Source organism: Cololabis saira, chromosome 16, assembly GCF_033807715.1.
Source record: "Cololabis saira isolate AMF1-May2022 chromosome 16, fColSai1.1, whole genome shotgun sequence".
Lineage (NCBI taxonomy): Eukaryota > Metazoa > Chordata > Actinopteri > Beloniformes > Belonidae > Cololabis > Cololabis saira.
In genome coordinates this window covers 20,421,137-20,446,171 of record NC_084602.1, presented here as the reverse complement: position 1 = coordinate 20,446,171, position 25,035 = coordinate 20,421,137, and the positions used below count along the sequence as shown (strand labels likewise).

Sequence of the window (25,035 nt, the reverse complement as noted above, 5' to 3'; positions counted from 1 at the left end):
GTTACACATGTATCTACTGGTTCTTGTTTTGAAAAACCAAGTAAAAACGCCCCCCTCACTGATGTCCGATGGCCAAAAGTGAACAGTCACAAGGAAAACTGTTTCCTATTAAAACCATTTTTTGCTGATTTATTGCGGAAAATGAACTCATTCAAACTCCATGTGCAATTTTAATGGTTGCTTCACAAACCAGTAGGTACAGGGGTAAATGAGGCAGCACAAGACGAGCTATCATGACTATATGTATGAAGCCTCGCGCCAACAGCCAGCCAAACATTTCACTATGTCCATTTAAATGGGCTGCCTGACGTTTGATATTATTTAGCATTTCTGCTATGTCCGCTGTTTTATAAATAAATTGAGTAGGTTTTTAAAAAAAAGCCCATTTAAAGGAAGATATGTTGACAACACCTAACGGGTTACCAACAATCAATAAAGGAGGGTGAATACTTACCAATTCAATCATCTGAGCACTTTAGTTTTGCAAGGAAACTACATGCATCGATTAACAACAACAAATGCAGAAACCATGGTTTGGGCAACCACTTAAAATTGGAGATGGAGTGTTTTTATTCTATAGCGTGTGAATTTCTTTGTGAATTCCTGTCAGTTTGTATTATTTCCTTGATGGCGTGCAGACACAGATAAGATGCACAGCTGTTCAGCATGAAATATCAAAACACATCCTGTTCATGAATCATTAAACAAAGATCTTTCTTTTTTTTTTATATTACATAAGAGGAAATTAAACTCAAAACTGTCAGAAAACGATACATTTTAACCCTGACTGCTCTGTAAATGATGCAACGTTAGCGTTTGCCCCAGCCCATAATCCAATCTACATCCAAGCATCTGGTTAGTTTATAGCTGAGGATTGCGCCTCTGAACAAGCCTAAATATACTTCTACGCATTCTCTGTCAATTGAAACAAAATAGAGATGCTATGCGATGCTTCTCATGCACTAAAGAGTGGAGGTTTAAAGAACCTGCATGCAAATGCAAATTTCTAATGCGTAGATAAAGAAATACAGGGATGTTTTAAACTTAGAAATGAATAAGATGAATTACTCATGAAGTAACAAGCCCATAAAAATACAAGCAAACAAGTGTTTCCAAATTAAAGGATCTGGACCGGTTTTATTCTCTTTCCAATCAGTTGATACAGATATAGTAAATCTATATTAGGTAACCCGGTCAGTTCAGCAGCACGCATGCGAACGTCCACTCAAACTTGACTGACATCACACTAAGGAGATTGAAACCATTATTAGCGCGGTGTTTGTGGAGCTGGAACTGACCAGAATTACTCAAAGCTTCTTACACCAAGTCACAGTCCAATGACTAAGGCAGACGAAGGTCCCATGATTCAGACTACCGGGGCTCGCTGGCGCCCTACCTCGTACAAATCAAAACAGTTTTAACAACAACACAATACGTAAAGCTGCCTGACATTCCGAATGCATTTCCTAAGGCTATAATCATATTATAATCCCCCACATTTGGTTTGTTTATTCATTCGACCTACAGGTTTAAGGCGTCAACCATAAACTGGCAATGTTGTAATACAGCGACATGTTCAGAAACACCCTACGTGCTTCTGGACTGCTATGCAATTTAACGGGAGAAAATCTGAACAGCATAAACTGTGCACATGAAAATCAATGTATAGAACGATACACATTTATCACTGCATGTCACAATAAACAAAAAAATAACTTGAGTTACCATCAGTTGTAAATCATACCTGGGAGCTTGAATATAGAATAAAGTTACTAGATTTTTTTTCTTTTTGTGTTGTTCTTTAAATAAACTTCTTAAGCTAACCTGCTGCTTTTTTAAATGTTCAACTCTCTGGAAGAGAAGAGAATGTTTTATTCTAAAACTTCCCCAAATACTGTTCCTAAAAGCTTAACCAAGAATATGACAAACAGTGAGGGTAACACTTCAGAAAGCCAATAACAAAATGGTTCTTATTATTTGTCAACTATCCTCAATCTGACAAAACGTCCAACTTACTGGTTGAACTTAATAAGCACGTAAGATATGCTGAGCCAACCGTCTGCATTTTGAGTACAAAGTAAAAGATTTCCCCCACACTTCTTTAAGTAAATTAAACCTGCAGAGAAGAATATTTTAGTTCTTTCCCTTCTTACATTCAAAAACACAAACATCCACGTGTGTTTATGTAAATCTCTACGACAAATAAAAGCCCCACCAAGCCTTGTTTAACTTTGACATCGACTGTTTTCATTTTCAAACTGCGATCCTGCATCTGGGCAGCTGCTTTCTTTGATAACTTGGAAATTAGCCTATACAATCTTTTTTTTTTATGTTTTCTTTTTCTCACCACCGTGAGCACCACCGTGCACATAACTGCTGTAACCTACTTTATCTCTGCTGCTTTGGTTGCTCCTATTTGCAGCGTTGGCAAACACAAAGCCACTGGTGCACCGATGCCCCAAAGCCACCAGAGACAGCAGATTTGAAATTCCAGTAGAATAAAAGAGAGATTTAGGTATTGATAGGATTACTCAGCTGTCCATGAGCTAGTTTGGCAAAGACTTCAATGCTATTTAAGTAAAAAGGTCTAACCTTCCAAATTCAGCTTATTGGTTCAAGAAACCTTATTAACTTCTTCTGTTGACGGTGGTCTTTATAAAAATGACTTTGTGAATCTGTAAACAGGAAAATCTAAAACTGTGGCCTCTGAAACCACAATGTACCACAATTCAAAACATTAAGGCCAAAGGGACAAAGAGAAGTTAGTCAATATTAGAAGCACAGCCACAGATAAACACTGTTGAGTTTGAATGAAAAAAAAAAAAGAATTAAAGCAAAGCTGCTTACTAAAGCTTAGAATTTGAGAAATGTTAGAAATGCCGGTTGCTTTCAGAGTTTTAGTCACTGCATTTAAATGCTGTTAGTTCAGAAACAGAAATGATTGCACTCTCTCTGAGGCATCAGAAAAGTAGTTCCAATATGGAAAAAAATAAAGATGTACCGGTATGGAGGCTAAAGTTGTGGCTTTAGATTTACTGGATGCTCCAGGGTTTGGTGACTTTTTGGACCCAGAATGCTGTGTCTAAGTGAAACAGAACAATTTCACTGCCTTTGCTTTCAGTCTACACAGCTGACACTGCTGACACAGACACCCCTTCTTGGTGCTTCTTCAAAGCTGTATTTCACTTTACAACTCTGCAAACATAATTTTACTTATTTTTGGTTGGAAAAAATATAAATTTACAGAAAAAAGTTCACAATAAGAATAAAGCTCACTGTACAGGGAATCCTTGCTTGTGCAGGACAACAAACTCCATCACATTGAGGCTCCTTCTAAGTGTTTTGTCCTCAACTAAAATGTCACATAAAAACCAAAGTTCAAAGATGAATGATGCAAATCTCTAGTCTGATGGAGCGTTCAATTTCCTCGGAAGTCTGAATTTGGAATAACATCACAACCAAGCTGAGCGTCTTCCAGCTGCAAATGATTATGAGCCTTTGAAAACATCAGGGCTCGCTGTTGCCGCTGCTAGTCATTGTTAGCAATGCAAACTCTTAGCAAAGCTGTACGTGGTATTTAGCAGACGTAAACAGCGTAGCAACATCTCTGCTAGGTAGGTTTGTAGGTTTGTCTGACTTCCTGAGTTGGAATTCCAAGTTCAGCAGCTGATTGAAACTTCTAATTGAAACTTCCAGCTTGGAACTCGGAAATTCCGACTTTTGAGTTCAAATGGAACTTATCGTTACCAACAAATCTGACCCTGATGTCACAAGAGGAAATATGAGAATGAGGCATGAAGAAGAATGATATCCAACACAAAAGCTTGGGTACCTACCAGCTCGAGAAACGTGTTCTCCAGTGACTTATACTCAGGGGAGGTCTTGTTGAACAGGTCATCGGAAAACATCATGTTAGTGACCCTCAAGCTAAAGAAAACCACTAACTCTTTGCTCTTATCCACAGCTGTCATCAGAGGTGTGCTGACTTGTCTCAAGGCGGGAGCAGCTGTGGATTCATACGGACGTTCATCAGACTCCGAGGCCAGCCCGCTCCCGCTCCCGTCTTCCAGCGGCTCGGTCACTTTGACCTCCATCTCGTTCTCACTCGGGACGGCTTCCGCTTGCATGTTTGAGTTGTCGGCAGGGAGGTCCTCCATCGCTGGGGTCACGTCGCTGTAGCCTCCGCTGAAATCATTCGTGTCATTTGGGGATTCGCCTGCATCAACAGAGGACGGGAAAAGCTCCACAGTTGTTTCTGGTTCAATGCCTTGCAGCATGTCCCCAGATGTCTCCGGGACTGTGGGAGCTGTAGCCTCTGGCGTGTCAAGGTAAACCTCGACAGATGCATCGGTCAGCACTCCTGCCACAGAATAGTCTTCGTTCTGTAGCTCTGCTTGATCTGCGCTGTCTTCAACAGCCGGTTCAAGCTCTTGTAAAGGGAAAGATAAGAAAAGAGAAGTGTACACACTATACATGTACACACATGCAGCAATTGTTATTTGCAGGCATTTGTAAGAATAAAGGAAGGACCCTCAGACTTCCCAGTTCCTATCCTACGTTCCCAATATTTAGAGCACTAAGAAACAGTTTAGGAGCAGTTGTAACTTTGCACATTGGACTTTAAACTGCAGCCACTCTTTTAGGCTGTCATAACTTGCTGCCATATTTGCTTGTACAGTGCACTTTAAATTGCAGCTATATTCTTAGCTGTTTATCTTTCTGCTATACTTGTCCTGCACATTGCACTTTTAAATGGATTTGTATTCTTTTATGCATTTTTTTTCTTTCTTTTTTCTTTTATCTCCCTTTTTTGGGGGGTCATTTTCTGGTTATTTTGCTGTTGTATTGATTAGGAATGGGCGATATTTTACCGTTCACGATATACCGTCAAAAAAATTCCCCACGATAAGAAATTGCCATCTCGCGGTAAAAACGATAAAGAAAGAAAGAAAGAAAGAAAGAAAGAAAGAAAGAAAGAAAGAAAGAAAGAAAGAAAGAAAGAAAGAAAGAAAGAAAGAAAGAAAGAAAGAAAGAAAGAAAGAAATGAGCCTGAAAGAAATGAGCCTGAAAGAAAGAAAGAAAGAAAGAAAGAAAGAAAGAAAGAAAGAAAGAAATGAGCCTGAAAGAAAGAAAGAAAGAAAGAAAGAAATGAGCCTGAAAGAAAGAAAGAAAGAATGAAAGAAAGAAAGAAATTAGCCTGAAAGAAAGAAAGAAAGAAAGAAAGAAAGAAAGAAAGAAAGAAAGAAAGAAAGAAAGAAAGAAAGAAAGAAAGAAAGAAAGAAATGAGCCAGAAAGAAAGAAAGAAAGAAAGAAAGAAAGAAAGAAAGAAAGAAAGAAAGAAAGAAAGAAAGAAAGAAAGAAAGAAAGAAAGAAAGAAAGAAAGAAATGAGCCAGAAAGAAAGAAAGAAAGAAATGAGCCAGAAAGAAAGAAAGAAAGAAAGAAAGAAAGAAAGAAAGAAAGAAAGAAAGAAAGAAATGAGCCTGAAAGAAAGAAAGAAAGAATGAAAGAAAGAAAGAAATTAGCCTGAAAGAAAGAAAGAAAGAAAGAAAGAAAGAATGAAAGAAAGAAAGAAATTAGCCTGAAAGAAAGAAAGAAAGAAAGAAAGAAAGAAAGAAAGAAAGAAAGAAAGAAAGAAAGAAAGAAAGAAATGAGCGAAAAAGAAAGAAATGAGCCTGAAAGAAAGAAATGAGCCTGAAAGAAAGAAAGAAATGAGTCTGGAAGAAAGAAAGAAAGAAAGAAAGAAAGAAAGAAAGAAAGAAAGAAAGAAAGAAAGAAAGAAAGAAAGAAAGAAATGATGATGAGATAAGTTTATAGTTACAAAGGTAGAGTTGAATTAGTATTTTTTTTTATCGTAATTTTTATCGTTATCGGGATAAATGCCAGAAATTATCGTGATACATTTTTTAGCCCATACCGCCCATCCCTAGTATTGATCCACTGCTGTCCCTAGGCGGAGATATCGTTAATGTGTATTGTTGATTGTCTTATGTTGTATTGTTGTGGCCATGGTGGCAATGAAGTTTTCCCTTTGGGGATTATTAAAGTTGAATCCAATCCAATCCAATCCAACATGTTGAACATGACAAGTATTCCTACCATTTGTTTTCCTGTTACACGTGCAGACTTTATAGGGAAGCTTTACAAAAAACAGTTTATATTTTAGTCCACAGGAGTAAAGAGACGTTTGACAGCTAAGCTCTGGTTTTAGGGTTCAGAATCTGGTTACGGTAGTGCCTCTCGCCTGAAGATAGCTGGGATAGGCTCCAGCAGACCCCCGTGACCCTGCAAAGGATAAAGCGGGTATAGATAATGGATGGATGGATGGAATCTGGTTTAGAATCAGCATGTCGTTGTGCATTAACGTGACGGTTAGAGATCAAGAAAGGGCCCGTTGAATACATTACCCGTTACCTGCTCCTCATAGTCTGTTCTCGCCTCCACACACACTCACGTTCAGTTGGCGGGATCTCCTCCACAAGTTCCTCTCCTTCCCCCTCTGTGATAGTTTCCAGTTTTCCTGTAGCCGACTCCTCTGTTGCTGCCATTAAAGGAGAGTCCACGGTGACAGCAGAGGTGGTGTCTGGGAGGACGGTGGGGATGAAAGGCACGAGCGTGTGTGTTTCTGGTTTGACAGTTGAAGCTGCTAATGAGCCGTCCATCACTGCTGTGGTGGGGAATAGACGTTCGGCGGGAGGGTTGTCCTCAGCTGTGGGGTCATCCTCTGATACAACGGTCTTGACAGGGTTCAGGCCAAGCTTCTCCACTGGATAGAGTGTAGTTACTGAAAAAAAAAAGTTACTATTACTGGCTTGTTATTCTGTTAAATTGAATAACATTATGATGAGGCTTACCAGCCTCAAAGCTGAGGGTCTGCATGTCCATCAAGAGCGAAGGCTCCTTTTTCAAGGCCTTTACAATAATGTGCTTCAGTTTAGGAGCATTCACATCTTCATCTGCTTTTGGCTCCTCCAAACCCTCAAAAACACCATTGAGCTCTGTTTCTCCATTAAACACGACTGCATAGCGCACTGACGTATCCTCTGATCTGATGGACACAACACAGGGTTAAAGTTTTTTCTCTGGTAAATATTTCTGCCTCTCTTATCGGAAAAGTTTTGTGGGATTTTATGGTTCCTCATTTGACATTTGCTATATAAACCTTTTTTTGTGTGTGTCTTACTTTGCAATCTATCACAATCGAGTAAATAGCAAATGATGCCAAACATCTGATGAAACATTTAATAAAACGCTTTTCAACCCACCGAAATCCCAGCATGCGTAATTCTTTGAATCCTGGAACTTTTTTAAACACTTGAAGCATCTACAAAGAGAAGGAATAGGACAGAATTAGGCAGATTGGTCTGGAAAGGTCTAGGAATAAAGGTGGTTGGTCTTCCTTTTGCTCTCAGACATTTATGGACATTATAAGTTAACATGAACTTAAATAGGTAGCTTATTATAACTGAGGTAATGTGGACAGTTTAAAACGAATTGCCACGCTTGTTTGTTTCATTTCCCTTTTTCTTTTTTTCTTATCATTATTATTGTTTACAGAGCACTTGAACCAAGAGATACGACCCAGACAATACAGATCTCACGTTTACAGTTTGAAACCTTTGTGTTGCAAATATTGATCCGAGCAGATTATAACACTTTTAATAGACCTCGTGTAACAGGAATATCTGATCAGTTCATCTGCAGAGGCTTCAAGATGATCGGGACTTTATTGAGGGGCAAACTTGGACTGAATCATTGAGGATTATCTCGTAGTGTGAAGCTCCAAATGCACAATACTGTATATGTCAGTAGCGTTTCCACTATTGTAAAACATAGATAAATAAATAAGCCATACTGGCATCTTCTCTTGGTGGTTGCACATCCTTCACCTGACTCAATATGTGTGTGGATTTAATTGGAGGTTTATGTCCACAGATGGACAAATGACACTGTAGCGAGCCTCGCTGCTATGGGGTCACCAGACAGGACAGCAGACACCAGGTTTCCAGGAGAAATTCTTATTTATTATATTTTAAATCACACAGACGTGCACTAGGACTCAGCCAGGCACAGATCTGCACACAGACACATTGCTTATCTCTTATGATGGGGCTTGAGAAGAGCTGCAGACATGGCAGTAAGAGTATGCATTTCCTTGAAAGATACTGCATGCTCATAACTCTTCCATTAAAAATAATTTCTTAAGAGGTGCAGCTGGAGCGTCGGTGCTTTGTTTTACGTTAGCGATAATCTCCAAGTCAACATCCTACTATTCTAGGTTCACGGTCATTGAGAGCTTTTATCTAAGGTCCCTGTGCAGCTTTAAAGCTGTTAAATCAATCAGGGGGAGTTTTACACCTCACAGCATAATAGAAGTTGGCATTTACATCCTGCAGTTATACAACACTGCCTTCAAGAGCTGCCATTGGTGCAGGAGGGGGAATAATGAGCAGCCCTGCTATCTGTTGGCTGGCGGTGATTGAGGAACGGTAAACACAGCTCAGAGGAATGCCGACATCGACTGCAGGCATTTGATCTCACCTTGTCTCTGAGCTGTCCTGCAATGTCGTCGTACTGCAGCGCCTCAGGGTTGCTGAGCAGCTGGTTGTATACCGGGTCCACAATGGTGATGCTGAACTCCACAATGTATTCCTCATAGTTCTCCTTGAGCAAGTTGGGATCCTCTTTGATCTGACGAAGAAAAAGCCGGCGGACACAACTGCTAATGTGAAGTGCGTTTAGACAACGAAATACAAATTTGAACTCTGACAGGACGGGAAAAACACGGATTAAAGTTTGAAGCTTGACTTACTTCACCAGCTTCCGTTGGCAGCAGGATCATAGGGGGAGTCCAGCTACCTGAGACCAAACAGCATCCCCACAATTAATCATTTACCGACACGTGTTGAGCTCTAGTTATTATATTGCTTCTTTAAAAATATATGGAAATCTTACAGTCACTGCCTGGTTCAGGAGTCCCTGCTATGAAACTGGAAATCAAAGAGTATAAATGTTAAAAAAAAGTCTCATCTGTGATATCCTTGTAATTTTGCCTTTGTACCTACCCGTCACTTTCACCCTGCTCGGAAACCCTCTGGAAATAAACAGCAAGATAGCAGCTATTACAGCTTGAAAACACAGACTGAAATGTAGCGCATGGTGTGAGCAAGTTGCCGTGCATTGTGCAGTTCTGACGGCCTCTGTGAGGCTGTTTTGCTCACTTGGGCCACCATGTCCAGGTGTTCCTGAGAGCTGCTGAAATTGTGGGCCAGGTCGTCCATGCAGAGGTTTTCGTGCTGGCAGGTGTAAACCCACGCTCTGTACTCCTCTGCATCTGGGACTCGGTCCAGGAAAATCCGAAATGCTTCCCAAATTGCTTCCTGGCAAACTGAAGAGAAACCATGACACTTTTTTAATGAAACAATATATTTCAAAAAGCGAATATAGGTGAGACATCATCTTATATTATAGAAAAGTCATTCAAATGGTTTATATATCGCTAATATAATTACATATGCTCATACAGGATGGTGATTAGAGTGGGAAGAAATCAAATACAAGGATAAAGATTACTGTCGTTCCTGATCCGTGCATGTCTGCACATGGAGATTATAATTGTCTTAACTCTCTTCAGAGGAAGGTTTCCCTGCAATAAGTCTTTAATGTATTAAAATACAAGGAATATTTAATGTGACAATGTGACTACATGTCATTTCAGAAATGTCAGGCAATGTGCTTAAAAATCAATGATGACATTTTTGTGAAGATTAAAATTACAAAATTTAAAAAAAGAAAACAAATAAAATGCTAAATTAATAATTATCCCAAAGCTGTAGCACGCTTCATCGGACTCACACATCACTTTGTCCAATATCTTGAGGCCTGTGGGAAATGTATTTCCAGCCAAACTCATTTCTGAAGCAACGCTTTTACCTCCAACATGCAGAATTAATCTGCCGTCGTTTTAAAACCTCCTGCTGCTGAGCCAGCTGTCAGGAGCGGTTTGATTACTAACCAATTGTAACAGTCACAATGGCCACGGCAGCCCACAGTCCACCTCTCTTGGACAGGGGTGAAATTTGCATTTAACGCTATTGGAGGCGTCTCGCTGCTTATCTCAGGAGAGGAGCATTAGTTTATATAAAAACATCCATGTGTTAGATTTGGAGAAGCGCATATACTGTCAATCTGCTGCTGACTGTGACTGATGTCTTTTCTTCACTTATGCTAATTTTACTACTTATCTAATTGTGTCATTTGGCCGGCACCGGGACCAGGGGAACAAATGTAATTCCATCTATTACATGTGTTGAAATGACAATAAAAAAATCTTTGAGATTAAATTTGCTCATAATGATATCTGCAAAACCTTCTTCCCTTTATTCACCACTGATAAAATGATTTATTCTCTTTTCACATTATGCAATTGTTTGAAAAAAAATGAGCCTCCTTTTAAAAGTCTAATGGTGACTGCGTTTAAAATTCAGAAAGTTTAATTAGCTAGCATTAAAGTGGAGCTTTCCTCTTACCTCTGAGTTTGTAATAGGCCCGATGGCTGCTGATCACTGCTTTCATGGTCTCCTGAGGGCACACTTTGACACCCGTGGTGAACGCCGTCGACCTCTTGACTCGGTGTCTCTCCTGGTCCGCTCTGACGTTGGTGTCGTGACTGATCGGTCTGGGAACTTCCAGAAAGTGCCGGTACTTTGCATCCCTGAGTCCAGAAAAGCCGTAGTCGTGAAACCCTGCAGGAATAAAGTTATCATGTTAGTCAGGAGTATTTGTAACAAGCACACAGTAATTACAGTAAACGCAAACATAATTAGCTCTAATTTTGTGGACTGTAATGATGGCTTTTGGGTAATGACACACATATTTCAAGATAAAAAATGCTCTAGTATACTGAGGCTACATCCATAGCTGTGCGGTTTCAGTTTAAAACATAAAACTTTAGTCACTTTCAAGCCGTACTGGTTGTTATGAATAATGGTGTTTGGACTTCCTGTGTGAGCTATTGATCAAAGCCCGCCCCCGCTTTGTTGCAGGTGGTTTGGTACATTTCGTACTGATGAGAGTATGTGAACGGAGACGGTACTAGTCTCGTTTTACAAGAGACAAGTCTCCCGAAGTGAATGGGTGGCCAGGTTAGGCATCAACTCTGGTGAATTCGTCCCTTTTAAATCCACTTCAGACCAACTTTAAAGTTTGTGTAAAGTGCAGCGGTTGTAGAGTAAAGTGGATTGACAATAATGATGTAGTGGCAAAGATTTGCTTCCAGTAAAAAGGAAAAGATAGAGATCTTTTCTGACGTAGAGGTAAAACTCTAAAAAGGATGGGATTTTTTTCTTTTCAAAACAAAAACATAGTATTGTGCACAGTCAGGCATTTGTTTAGATTTCTGACCATGTGAAAGTTCCCTTCTCAGAGACCTACATCAGATGTTTACATGCCACAGTATCCTGTTTTCAACTGGGTTACTGTTGCATCTTCCTAAAATAATTCACTGTCCACACATGAAACTCTGCTGCAATACAACCAGCTACGATGGGAAGTACATCAAAAAACCCAGAATAAAACAGATTCGAGGCTGGCTGCAAAAGTGAGCCAGTTTCCATTGACTCCAGGGCCGTTCCGCCCATAGGGCAGGTTAGGCAAATGCTAGGGGCGCCAGCATGCCAGGGGGCGCCATGCAACCAGCTGTTTTTTTTTTTTTTTTTTTGAAAAAAAACATTTTTTTTTTGAAAAATTTGAAATGAATACACTAAAAAACAACAACAGTACATATATAGCCAAACGTCTTTAAATAATAAGGGAATCGTTTTTCTAATTTTAATTTCTGCCTGGCTGCATCCTTCTGCCTCTCTGGTAATTTTGCTGCGGTCCCTCACCTCAACACACTCGCGTGCGGCGCCCCCTCCCCCACCCACTACGCCGTAGCTCTGCGTCGTTGTAACGCAGAACCATAAATCAGCCTTTAGCCAGTTGTCGCATCAGAAGGAGCCTTAAAGCAGGAAATATGTTTTGATGTGGATGGAAATATGTTTTGTTGGGGTTTTCTGCCCACCCCTGGATGAAACCATCATTGGTAAGCTGTCATAATATTAATTATTTCTGATAACATTGTCATGACGCTGACCACCGTGTCTGATTGTGTTAAATACATGTCGCACATTGTAAACTGTAGTGTAGGTTGAACACACGTGTCTGAATTGATCTACTCAGCCAATCCGACATCTATGGCTAAGATGAAAACTTTAACCTTAAAACTTAAAACCTTAAAAGTAAAAATATCCCCACGATAAGTCATAATTATGAGATATAAAGTCATAATTATGAGATATAAAGTCGAAATTATGAGATATAAAGTCGAAATTATGAGATATAAAGTCGAAATTATGAGATAGAAAGTCGAAATTATGAGATAGAAAGTCGAAATTATGAGATAGAAAGTCAGAATTATGAGATAGAAAGCCGAAATTATGAGATAAAAAGTTGAAATTATGAGATAGAAAGCCGAAATTATGAGATAGAAAGTCGAAATTATGAGATAGAAAGTCATAATTATGAGATAAAAAGTTGAAATTATGACTTTTTATGTCAAAATTATGACAAAATATGATATTTTTATTTTTAAGGCTAAGATTTCATCTTATTTTTTTCTTTTACTGGAAGAAATTAGCTTCCATAGACATCACTGGATGTCATTTGATTTTTATCTCCAGTTTGATACTTATATCTTAAAGTCTGCATTAGGGTTATAGTTAGGTTTGACATAATGACTGGTAAATCCATGGTGCTGAAACCTCATTTGAATAGTTCTGACCATGTCCCCTGCGTGCTGTGGTTGTGTATCCGAGATCTGTGGCATTTTTTTTAGCTATTATGTTTTAACGGGGATGTTTAGGCCACAAGGGCCCATCTAGAATGCTTCGCCCCCCCTAGGCTGGGACCCCTGCTCCACCCCTGACCTTGACAATCATGTGCATTTAAGTAATCCTCACGTTTTATTGTTAAACTTACTTCTGATTGTCTGCTGAAAATCTAGATAATTGTTGGGAAAACGGGAGCGATGCTAACATGTTAGCCGGTCAATGGCTATAATGCTGTTGTTATTGTTGTTAAAATTGTTATTGTAAGATGTTGTGGGCTAAATTGAGGTTTTTACAGGGTATTTTGTATATAGTTATTATTGGTAGTAGTTGTTATTTGTGTGCAATACCTTTTACTTGACCTATTTTACTATTTGAAATTTTGTTTGTGTTTGCACTTGTTTCTTTATTTAATTGCTGCACTGAGTTGTTGTATTACTTATTTATTACATATTATATATTTAATTATTTAATACATCCAAGAAATTGCTATTCTGTGTGTGTGTGTGTGTGTGTGTGTGTGTGTGTGTGTGTGTGTGTGTGTGTGTGTGTGTGTGTGTGTGTGTGTGTGTGTGTGTGTGTGTGTGTGTGTGTGTGTGTGTGTGTGTGTGTGGTGGTAGTGGATGGGACGGGACAGGAACGGGGTGGGGGGGCGCCAGCAAATATTTTGCCTAGGGCGCCAAATGGGTCAGGAACGGCCCTGATTGACTCCCATGTTAAAATATCCAACTTTAGAGCAAAAATAAACATATTTACAGCCTCCTTCAAAAATCCATATTGATCCCAATCATTTGATATCACATCGATGACAACTCTGAGGGGGGAATTCTTTTTTTGTACCATGCTAGGAGAGTTTATATCAATCAATACATTTATTTATGTATATATAAATAAATATAAACTTTTAAATATGTATATATATATATATTTATGATTGATTGACAGTCGGCTCAGCCAATGTCTAGCTGTTATCACTTCCTCATCAGTAATTGTCACGCTACCGCACTTAACGAATTAACCACCTGTTTGTACGAACCCCCTCGGCCAAACGTAACAGTCACTTTTGTTTTCGCCCTCGAGTCACTGTGATATCGGTGTATCCTGCTCTACACGTCTGACGGCAGCTCTGCAGATGTTCAGCGGGGTTCGGCTGAATGACCTGGGAGCAAAGCTTACCTTGATTGACATGCGGTGGGTGTGTTTGCACCGGCTTGTTAGAGGGGACCTATTATGAAAAACACGTTTTTTCTTGCTTTAACATATACAAAGTGGTCTCCCCTCAGCCTGCCAACTCAGAGAAGGAGGAAAGCAACCAAATTCTGCCAGTGACGTGCGGTGAGGTTCATGGTTGGTGAGGCACTGACTCCTTTAGTGTCAGATTTACAAATATATAAACCAAAAAGGGTAGCTTATTCAATTGGCTACTACTGGTTATTTCATATCTCATCAGCATTCTTCACAAAAAAACACACGGGCACACACGGTACATATTACAGATACGTAAAGGTAAGAAAAAACATGCATTTGCACTACACCCTCCATGTATCAGGCCGTCGCAATTCTATAATTCATACAACATAAATGAGAGTATCTAGACTGGTGTACAAAACCACAGATTTAAATTTTGACCTTTAGTGAAATATTCAGTTGTTTTTAAAACGTTTAATTCTGATACTTTAATCAATTTAATACAGATTGCTCAACAAAAAGCATGAAAAGAAAAACAAAGAATATTTTATTTAAGGCCAAAATTTAGTTTTTAAATATTCTATTGTATTTTTCTTAGTTTAATCTCTTTTATAGATTGAAAGTGTTTTTGGTCTTACTTTTATTTGTAAATGAAGTCCATGCGCCTGTCCTTCGCCACAAAAACCTCCGTTACTTTGTTGTAAAAGTCCTCCTTATTTTAGTACATGAGCGAACGGCGTTGACTCACGTTCGCCCCCTTCAGGTGAGGCAGAGTATTGTCTGCCTCACCCTGTGCCTTTTTCACTGCGGTTTTATGTCCCATCAGCGGAACTAAATATCTCACTAACAAACATTAAACTTTAATGGTTAAAGACATTAGCCAGACTGTGTAAAATCAGGTCAAATAAACGTAGGCCTATCTGCAAACTTTATATTGGCGACATGCAGAGATACGGCAACCAGCACGCGCCAATCGCACGTATCAACCCAGTTTGTGATGGATTGCGCAATCAGAGCTCGGCTCGGCTCGCTGCTGCCTCACCTCACGTTTCAGCCCTGTATTTGAACAGGAAATAGGCAAATTCAGCGATTTTGATTATAATAAATGTTCAAAATTAGTCATTCATAAAGATCTGTGGACATATATTAGTATAAATTTGATGTTCTAATTATTTATTTTTGTTACTTGACATGATGACAGGTGAGGCTCTGCCTCACCTGCCTCCCCTGACCGCACGTCCCTGAATTCTGCAGTGTCTGTACAGCCGCCCGGATGAGCCATCCAGTGTGATGTGGGTTCTACGAGCCGTTCAGATTCTGCTCCCTTTCGTAACGTAACCAAAATGCAAACCACGCCCACAACTAACACCGTGTCCTAACTGCATGCGAGCGTCCGACTATCACGTCGCACTGCGTGACATCGGACTCTTTGGCTCTCTGTCCACACTGAAACCGTTAATATGCAGCTCTGTTATTAATTGTTGTTTAACTCTAACAGGCCATATTATTGTGGTGAACTTGATAACTACCCTCCCTCAACGGTTTAACAGTAGCTATAGTACATTAACAGAAGCTAACGGTAAATTAACGTCTGCTCAGCATCCTGACAAAAACACACAAAAATAACGGTCAAAAACTTCCAGCTCCCTGGCGATCTCCCTCCATCCAGTTGCCACTTTATTGAGGTTTTGGTAGTGAAATGAGGAGGTATCATAGAGATAACTTCTCATTTCAACTAACTGGATCAGCCGTTCCTTATCCATGACCGTTTCCTACAGAGCTTTCAACCGGCTTTTCGAGCGACAGGAAGAAAATAGAAGCAGGGCATCCGACAAATGCTCAGCTCAAAACGGCGCGCAGCGCTGCGTCGCACTGCTCATCACTGCGTCGCTGTGCCCAGTTAGGACAGTCCAATAGAAAATAAAGCAATGGAATTGATTTTGTCGCTGACGCTCGCTCGCATCGCTCGCATCGCATGCAGTTAGGACACGGTGTAACTCCGCCGGCCGGAGCTTCCGCCATTTTTTCATTCAGGCAGCCAATCATTCTCATAACCTCCCCGCCCACTCAGAATCCAGTATAGATAAGGAGGTTAGAGACTGGGATGCTAAAGACATGGTTTAGAAGGTGAATTTCTAATGTATTTAGCAAAAATAATCAAAAGCTTGTTTTTAAGACATTCAAGGCCTGTTTAAAATAGGTATTAGATGCCATAATAGGTCCCCTTTAAGCAACATGGCCACGCCCCCACAAGAAGAAAAACATCTTCAGAAACCAGTGGGTCACGTGACCCCAACAATGTCATTGTTTGGACATTCTCTGGGATACAGACATTTTCAACACCAAAATAAAAGACTCTTTTATAATCAATGAAGCAGAAACTCACCATTTTGACAAATCAAAAGCCTGACATCTGTGACTTCTATGATAACTCTTTAACTGACTCGACTAGTGCAGAAAAGTAAGTTAATTTGCTTACTTGCTATTTAATTCGTCAGTAGTGTTAATTCTGAAAAAAAAGAGCTCAACTCATTCACTGGCTCGCCATATTTTAATCTGTAGAAACGAATAAAAGACTGAATATCAATCAATTAACCTTGTTGACGTCTAAATAGGGTGAAGGCCGGATGGAGAGAAACCTGTGCTGCTGACATGGGTCAGGATTTTACTGTTAGGATACAATTTTTTCATAATTTTATGAAAATGAATAAGCACAATAAATTGGAAACATTCCAGTCAAAGTGACAGAGACAGTTTCTTCCCCCAAGCTGTTGCTCTAATGAACTCTCATCACTCATGGAGTCTCAGAGTAATCAATCACTGTGCAATAATAATAATAATAACCACAATCATATGCTGTAACAATGCACCTTTCAATAACCATGTCTACCTCTCACTGCTGCACCTTTCACTTTTTTTAAAATTGTATATATGTTAATAAGAGCTGTCATTTGTCTATTTACTGTGCAGTGAGCAAAAATACCGAATATAATTCCCGGTTTTGTTTGACCTGACTTGGCCAATAAACCTGATTCTGATTCTGATCAGTCAAAGGGATTCATTGATATTTTTATTGATGAATAAAAAAGGTACGTATGAATGGAAAGGAAAGGAAGATGTAGAGATAGCTGTGTGGACACATTTGTTGTCATTTGAAAAAAGACAAACCCACAGTGGTCACGTAAATAACTTGAAACTGACAAAAGTAATAATATATAATAATTTACTGAATAGTGAGTAATGAAACTTGTGCCCTCTGCAAACTGAATGTGTCACCTCTTTCTACAGATGCTCACTAGCATTTAGATCAGGATTCAAAGAAGGAAACCTCGGATACTCCGATGTGTTCTTAGTCACTCAGATGTTTTTAACTGTGTTTTGTGTTTGTGTGACTAGCTGTTTTTATGAGACTGGGCAGCATATTTGTCTCCAGAATGTCTTGATAGTCTTGAGAGTTCATGGTCCCTGTACAGATTCAAGACACCCTGTACCAGAAGGAGCAAAGCATCTCCAGAACATAACCGAGCCTCCTCTGTGTTTCACATTAACTACAGTCTACTTTTCTATGAATGCTTCATTTTGTGTCTGTCAATATAGAGCTGATGGGACTTGCCAAAAAGCTCTATTTTTGTCACATCTTTCCAAAACGCAGTCTCCCAGAAGCTTGTCAATATGCATTTTGACAATCTCCAGTCTTCTCTCAATAGTGGAGTCCTCCTTTGTCCACGTTGGCTCAAACCGTGATGGATGGTGTGATCCGACACCGGTGTATCTCGAGATTGGACTTTTCACCCTTTAAACAAGCAGACTGACTGACTGCGAGATTGAAGACACTCGTACAGTAAGTACAGGATACTTTAGTTTAACGTGTCACTAATGTAAAGTACTTTGCATCGTTTCTTGGGGAGTCAACTGATTTGTAAGTAGGCCAGTTTAATTTATTTGTTCGTTTTCTAATTATCTATTGAACCATAATTAAAAATTACTAGATAACAAACTAACTTGGACTTTGATACACTGATAACTTCTGCACATGCAGAAATCAGTATCAAAACAGTAACAGTAACTGCAGTTTTTCCACTGGAGCACCAATGCAATATACATTTCGGCAAACAGAACTTTGATTAAATGTTGCACAGTGGCGATATTTTGTAACAAAAACTATAACATTTAAGCTTTTTTCATTGTGTGCTTCATCATTGCACATTTAGCTCCAAGCAGGGTTCAGAGTCCTTGACACGTTGTGCAGCTGGACCTTCCAGTTGGGGGTCATCCTATTCTGCTGCTGATCTCGGAAAGCAAACTCTTTAGCCAGCCGTGCTACCCCGCCTGCCAGAAAGAATTATGAGGACTGCTGTAACTTTTGAAATGCTTTAATAAATGAGACACAAAAAAATAAAAAAAATAAAAAGTTTAGTAAACTTGTCAGAGTTGATTGAAACCACAAGAGGAATCATGATGTTCTTCACTCCTCTCTTACACCCCCGCCACCCCCAACCCCTGCACACACACACACACACACACACACACACACACACACACACACACACACACACACACACACACACACACACACACACACACACACACACACACACACACACACACACACACAAACACAAAAGGCTTCCAGTAATATAGTCTGTTGTGCAGAGTCTGCACGCCCTGCCATTCTGTTTGGGAGTTATGTGGCAAACAGCTTGTAGCTATTCTTAGAGACACTGTTCATTTTTGGTGACAGAGATGGAGGATTGAAGAAGAGGTGACTTCAAATGGCAGCACTAGGGACTGGAGCCCAGCAGATGATGATAACCCTCCTGCCAACAACACTGTCCCCCTTAGCATTTACCCCAGAGAAATGTTCCTGTACAGCGAATCTGACACCCGACTAATGTAGAATGTGAATGTTTGTAGTGTTGTTGTTACAAACTCCAGTGGTCAAGTCTACGTAGTCCTCCGTTGGACAGTTACCCTAATTAATAAAGTTATTTCAGATGTAAGGCACTAACTGTGATGCCAGCTGGCAAATCTCAGTGGACCTCTTAAGGAAATAAGCCAGGATTTATGACCCCCAAAACACAGACTGGACCCAAGTATCAAACTGTGCCCTCCCTGGATTAAGGGAAGAATGATGCAAAATGCAGAATGATGATTTCAATAAAGAAAGAAAAGAAAAAGAAAATAGCATATATTAAAAAAAAACATTCTCAACTGTTACAGTTGCATGTGAAAAAGAAGGTATACATACAGATGATATATTTAATAGGAAATAAACAATCGGGCCACTTTCGAACATTAATTCTTTATTTACTAGAAAGGAAATCTGAGCAGAACAAAATAAACTTCTGCAGGTTTGTTATGTGGGTCAAAAGTTAATTTAACAAAAGGGAAGACCAGATATTGTCAAGTGGGAGATTGTTGCCATGTAAGGGCATGTTTATTACATAATGTCTATTACAGCGGAAGTTGTCTCTAGGCGCTTCCCAGAGACCCAGGACATGACCCCCGAGCAATTATTACATAAACATAACATAAACAATGGCAGGTAAAACTCCCTGGTGGGAGAAAAACCTTAAAGGGGACCTATTATGGCATCTAATACCTATTTTAAACAGACCTTGAATGTCTTAAAAACAAGCTTTTGATTGTTTTTGCTAAATAAATTAGAAATTCAGCCTCTGAGCCATGTCTTTATCTTCCAATTCTCTAACCTCATTATCTATGCAGGATTCTGAGTGGGCGGGGCTATGATAATGAGGCTCTGTGCTGATTGGCTGCCTGAATGACGCGATACACCGCTACGAAAAAATGGAGGAAGCTCCGGCCGGCGGAGTTAGTTGTGGGCGTGGTTTCACGCATCGGAGGCCAACCGATGTAAATCGCGCCCGTCGTTACGCAACGAAAGGGAGCAGAATCTGAACGGCTCGCAGATCCACATCACACTGGACAGCTCATCCGGGCGGCTGTACAGACACTGCAGAATTTGGTTGCTTTCCTCCTTCTCTGAGTTGGCAGGCTGAGGGGAGACCACTTTATATAAGTTAAAGCAAGAGAAAACGTGTTTTTCATTATAGGTCCCCTTTAATTCAAACAAGGGCAAGGAAAAACCTTGAGAAGGATCTGGATCATAAGGGGGGACCTTCCTGCTGGAGGCCAGCTGGGCAGAGTCTGTGTAATAGCACAGATGATGCGGAACCATTGACTCTGTAGAACTTAATCTCATGTATCATATAAATATCAGCTGAGGGTTTCCTGCAGCTCAAAATTCTCTCTTGTAGAGGTCGTCATCTTCCCGAGGCAGGCTCTACATAACCCTCAGATAATATAAAAATGAGATGGAATTATCAAACCTAGAAGCCAAAAAACTTTTGCCCAATTAATAAAAGTTAGCTGTTTTAGCTTGACTTAGCTCATACTACTCTATGATCCTAAAGGCGTTGCCTTACATCATTCCGATCAAATCAATCCATCCATCCTGGCTCTCGAGTCTCACGCATTAGGCGTGAGACTCAGGCATTTCAGCAAGTTCACACGCTCTCATGCCACACACGTCATTTCTCACGCTGAGACATTAACTTCACTGCACAGTAATTCCAACAGCCCATCTTACAAACGAGTCAAAGGTTGACTACGCTGCTTGGCGCCGAGCTCTCAGCAGCAGCTCTCTGGAGTTACCAAACTATCTATGGAGGACTGACATAATTAAAAATAAAAGCAGAAAAAAATTGTAAAAACTGTATGTATATATATATATATATATATATATATATATATATATATATATATATATATATATATATATATATATATAGAGAGAGAGAGAGAGAGAGAGAGAGAGAGAGAGAGAGAGAGAGAGAGAGAGAGAGAGAGAGAGAGAGAGAGAGAGAGAGAGTTTTTTTCCTTTTGCTTATACATTGCTTATACATTCATTATTTGTTTTTACATCCCCTCCTTTTACTTTACCATATGCATTTCTGCCTCTTTATGCAAATAAGGAGGGCTGCCTTTCTTGGTGCAGACCCTCTTCCTGTTGCTGCTGATAGCAGTCACAGGATCCCTGGGGTTTTATCTGAGCGCAAGAGCTTGGAAGACCAGCAAAGGAAGCCAATCCAAAAGGGTCCAGTTTAACACTGACGGGGGCTTGAATAAAGGAACTGGATGTTTTGACAAGAAAGCAGCTAACGAGCGAGAGGGGAGTGGGAGTAGCTTTTGTCCAGACAAAGGTAGCCAAGCTTCATCCACAGCCCCTTCCAGGCCAACCCGTCAGCTCAGTTAAATTATGCTCAGAAGTCAAGACAGAAATCAAAGGACGGTGCCCCGAATTTGAAATAAATTTGTTGAGTTATACAATTTTACCTGATGTGGTAAAAAAAAAGAAAGAATAATACATGTTTAACTCCTTAAAGTTGTGACAAAGCTGAAATTCTGAACCAGGCTTTAAATGTTTAGTTCTGCTCCAAAGTTGTAGATTTTAACAAGGGGGCCAATGGAGATTGGCTCGCTCTTGCAACCAGCCTCTAGTGGCAAGTTAAGGAACTGCAACTTTTTTAAATACAATCTGCATTGGGCTCAACTGAGGAGACCAATTGTTGGGCTTGCTCAAACCAGAAATGGATGCTGTCATTTGAGCCGTTGAGTGTGTTAGTGTGATTCTGGCCTGATATCAAGTGAACTGAATGTTTTTTTTTGAAAAGCTAAAACAAAGAGTGTAGGATTTTCAAATGTAAAGTATTTCCTACACCTTCGATGAGCTCACACAGTAGAGTCAGTCAGAAAACATAGCTGTTGTTGAACGTGTGGAGGACCTTTAAGTCCTATGATTATCACACCTGCCTCAACCAGGGTGTCAGTACAGAGACCCTAAATGACACCTTGTGATGCTCTATGAGATGTCACCAGCTTCAACAAAAATGACATATTGACATAAAAATGATACGACTTAACAAAGGAATGAGTTGGGGCATGATGGGATCTTTAAGACTAATAATAATAATAATAATAATAATAATAATAATAATAATAATAATAATGTTTTGTGAAATAGCAAGCCCAGCACCAAATGCATGGAGAGAATGTGATGGCACTCACTGTGGCCTCTGCCTTTATGCCGAGAAAAAAAGAAAGAAATCCCTGGTGTCAGGCACATTCATTCAACAAATTGTCCCAGATATTTTAGCTAGGGAAAAGGTGGTCTTAAGTTATTTTAAGACGCGATGTTTTCCTAAAACTCGCAACACATCTTTCAAATAAGTTCTTGGGCATCCAAGCTTGAGTTCTTATACGTCCACAGACACAAGGGTTGTGTGAGAGGAGAGAGAACTGGCGTGGGCCCCATTGCCTTGTGCAGCCGACAAAAAGGCCCCAATGCAGAATTACAAGCCAGAAAAGATTAGCGTCCTGCGACACAGGGAACAGAATGGCTTTTGTTTCCTTCAGGATAATGAGCTCTCCCAGGCACATCACACTGTAAATTACAATCAGAGCAGACTCGAATGTTCGCGTTGGTGAAATGATGCTGTTTCTCCAAGAAAACACCCATCACGTGTGACTGCCATTTCTTAGTGATTAGTCATGAACGTAAAAATGCTTTGCTTACTCTTGACATTTGATTGATGTCTAAAAATCAAAGATCGTTTTGAGGTTAAGCTGGCATTTCATGCTGATTTGGAAAATCCTCCTTTTATGTGCTACCGAAGTGTAAAAATGTGGGATTGACTTGTTATATTACTACACAAATACAGGTGAACCTGTAAAACATGCTTAAATCTCAGTTGAGTCCAATGCAGACGTACTAAATCTTCTACTTAAATCACCACTTTTTCTTACCTTTTATTTGACTTGCTTGAAGGGTGAACAGACACAAAGTGAGGAATACTCCTGACTTCAGAAGCATGATGGGTTACCTTTTGTGTCTTTCAAGTCCAAACAAAACATTTGTAAAAAGAAGGATGCAAATAACAATAAAAATCCAGAATCTCCTTGGCTCTTCTCTTTTAGGAGAGGGTGTAGAACAAACTAGTTGCAAGCACCAAACCAGGCCATTCAGTCCACCTCTGCATCTGCGCTGCGGCTCTGTTTCCTCAGTAGCTGGATCCTGGATGCCGTTGGATCCCTGCGGACGGCAGAGTTGGCTGCATGGGTGGATGAGCAATGGGTGCAATGAAAGGAGGAGAAGATGAGGAGGGGGTGTCGGAGTACAGATCTTGACTCAGTTTTCTTCCAGACTGTCAGTGTGACAACAGTGACGAGGTTAAAAATGCAGAGTTCCTCTTGAGTCTAATCTCTTTGCCTTCTTCTCGCTGCTTGTAATCCTTTGCAGGGCCACGTGGCTGCCCGGTCTCATCCTGTTAGTAACCTTCTGGACACTCATCTGTCAGCTGAATAAACTCTGGAGATCTGCCAGTTCCTCGCAGCACCAGCAGGTAGATCACTGACACCGAGCCTCATCGCAGGTTCTTGTTTGCCTCTTTCCGTCAGCTCGCCTGTCTTCTTTCCCTCTCTCTGCCTCTTTTTCCAGGTCAGTGATTACGGGTATCAAATGAGGTCAAGACTTCTGTTTTGTTCTGTACGCCACACCAACTCTGCACCGAGCTTGAAAACAATGTTTGTTCTTCATCCTTTCAGTTCGGTCTTAAAGGCTTATCCAATGAAAACTATGACTGGGGCGGGGGTCTTTGCCTCCTTCTTTTCAGCTTTTGTTGCTGGAAATCCAGGTACTTGATCATATTAATCCTATTACCTCATTTTACATCTTTCTATCTAAATGCAAGCCTAAATTCCATGATTTAGGCTTGCAATCTTTATTCTATCCCTGAAAAGGATTAACCTTGTTGCCTTGTTGATGTTGTTGTTAACAATTTCTCGCCCGTAAACAAGCCTGCTAATGATATACGTAATCCATCCAGGTGGTTTTCTGACACAGTGATCTAAGCTAATGTAGCTGAACCTTGCATTGGCCTTAGGTTGGCATTTAATTGGCATACGTTTTCTTAACATGGTAGTCCATTTCAGCCACATGGGAAGCAATTTTAGGAACTTTAACGTCAAAGCATCATAAATGAATATTAAACGCTGTGAAAATATTGAATAAAGTGTTAAGAAATAAAGAACTTAAAGAAAAATAAATATGTTTTGTACTCAATACTGTTTCTTTGGATATATGAAATGATATACAAATCAAAATTTCCAATGAACCCACTGAACTGGGGGATGGAGTCCGGTGAAGTCAAAAATCAGCTCCTATGAACACAACTGTAAAGAGGTGCTGGAAAAAGAAGCTGTTGTACTGTAACTGTTATTTTATAAAGACCTCAGAAAAACTGCATCAACTTCTGAGAAAAAAAAAGGGAAAATATATTTCCTTTAAATTCTAAAGCCTGAAAAAGACGTCCTGAATCTTGAGATCGGTCTTTTGGGTTGTGAATGTTGCTGCAGTAATTGTGATGGGAGGCAAGGGAATGAAAGTGTATATTTTTTTGTTATATTCTTTATTTAATCCATTTGGCTGCCTCTTTTACTTGTTTTATCATTTCTGAGGTCAACCAACCTCCACGTTTATCAATGTGCTTTTATCATGGACTTGTTAAAACGATACGTTTTTATACAGTTACCTTCCCTTTCTCTGTAAATAATTTTGCGTAACATTTGTGTATGATAATCATGCCCATACCCCAGACATGCACTGAATTCAAAATTAGATATATTTCATTTTCTCCCTCAATAGCTGGTCACGGATCAGGATTCGGACCTTCCCTACTTTCTGCAGCGGAAACTGACACTAATGTATTATTACTTACATAAAAAGTGACATAACATTGTAGTTGAAGCACAAACAAATTATATTTTCTACACTGTTTAATATTTATAAGCAATGGTGACTACAACAGGCTGACAACTTGAATCATTGCCCTATTAAAAAAGTTGAACAGTTTTTTAATGTAAACTGGAACAAAGTATATTTAGTTCTGGGATTATTCAGTT

The 25,035-nt window shown here is 39.8% G+C and overlaps 1 protein-coding gene across 5 annotated transcripts in view; it reads right to left on the bottom strand.

Moving 5' to 3' along the window:
- The window catches only part of impg1b (interphotoreceptor matrix proteoglycan 1b), a 31,061-nt gene extending 7,516 nt beyond the window's left edge, over window positions 1-23,545 (bottom strand). For 4 of the 5 annotated variants that reach the window (XR_009784261.1, XM_061743915.1, XM_061743914.1 and 1 more), the window contains exons 1-12: window positions 22,882-23,545; window positions 10,528-10,743; window positions 9,220-9,386; window positions 9,064-9,092; window positions 8,954-8,988; window positions 8,811-8,857; window positions 8,540-8,689; window positions 7,264-7,322; window positions 6,853-7,046; window positions 6,453-6,782; window positions 3,837-4,429; window positions 3,002-3,082 (exon numbers count right to left, since the gene is read on the bottom strand). Coding sequence is in view for 4 of the 5 variants with exons in the window: in XM_061743915.1 (XP_061599899.1) it covers window positions 3,002-3,082; window positions 3,837-4,429; window positions 6,453-6,782; window positions 6,853-7,046; window positions 7,264-7,322; window positions 8,540-8,689; window positions 8,811-8,857; window positions 8,954-8,988; window positions 9,064-9,092; window positions 9,220-9,386; window positions 10,528-10,743; window positions 22,882-22,948 (1,968 nt within the window). In the remaining variant the exon portion in view is untranslated. The remainder of the gene's footprint in view (window positions 1-3,001; window positions 3,083-3,836; window positions 4,430-6,452; window positions 6,783-6,852; window positions 7,047-7,263; window positions 7,323-8,539; window positions 8,690-8,810; window positions 8,858-8,953; window positions 8,989-9,063; window positions 9,093-9,219; window positions 9,387-10,527; window positions 10,744-22,881) is intronic. The other variant, XM_061743916.1, reaches the window with a different exon arrangement.
- Window positions 23,546-25,035: the final 1,490 nt, after the last annotated feature.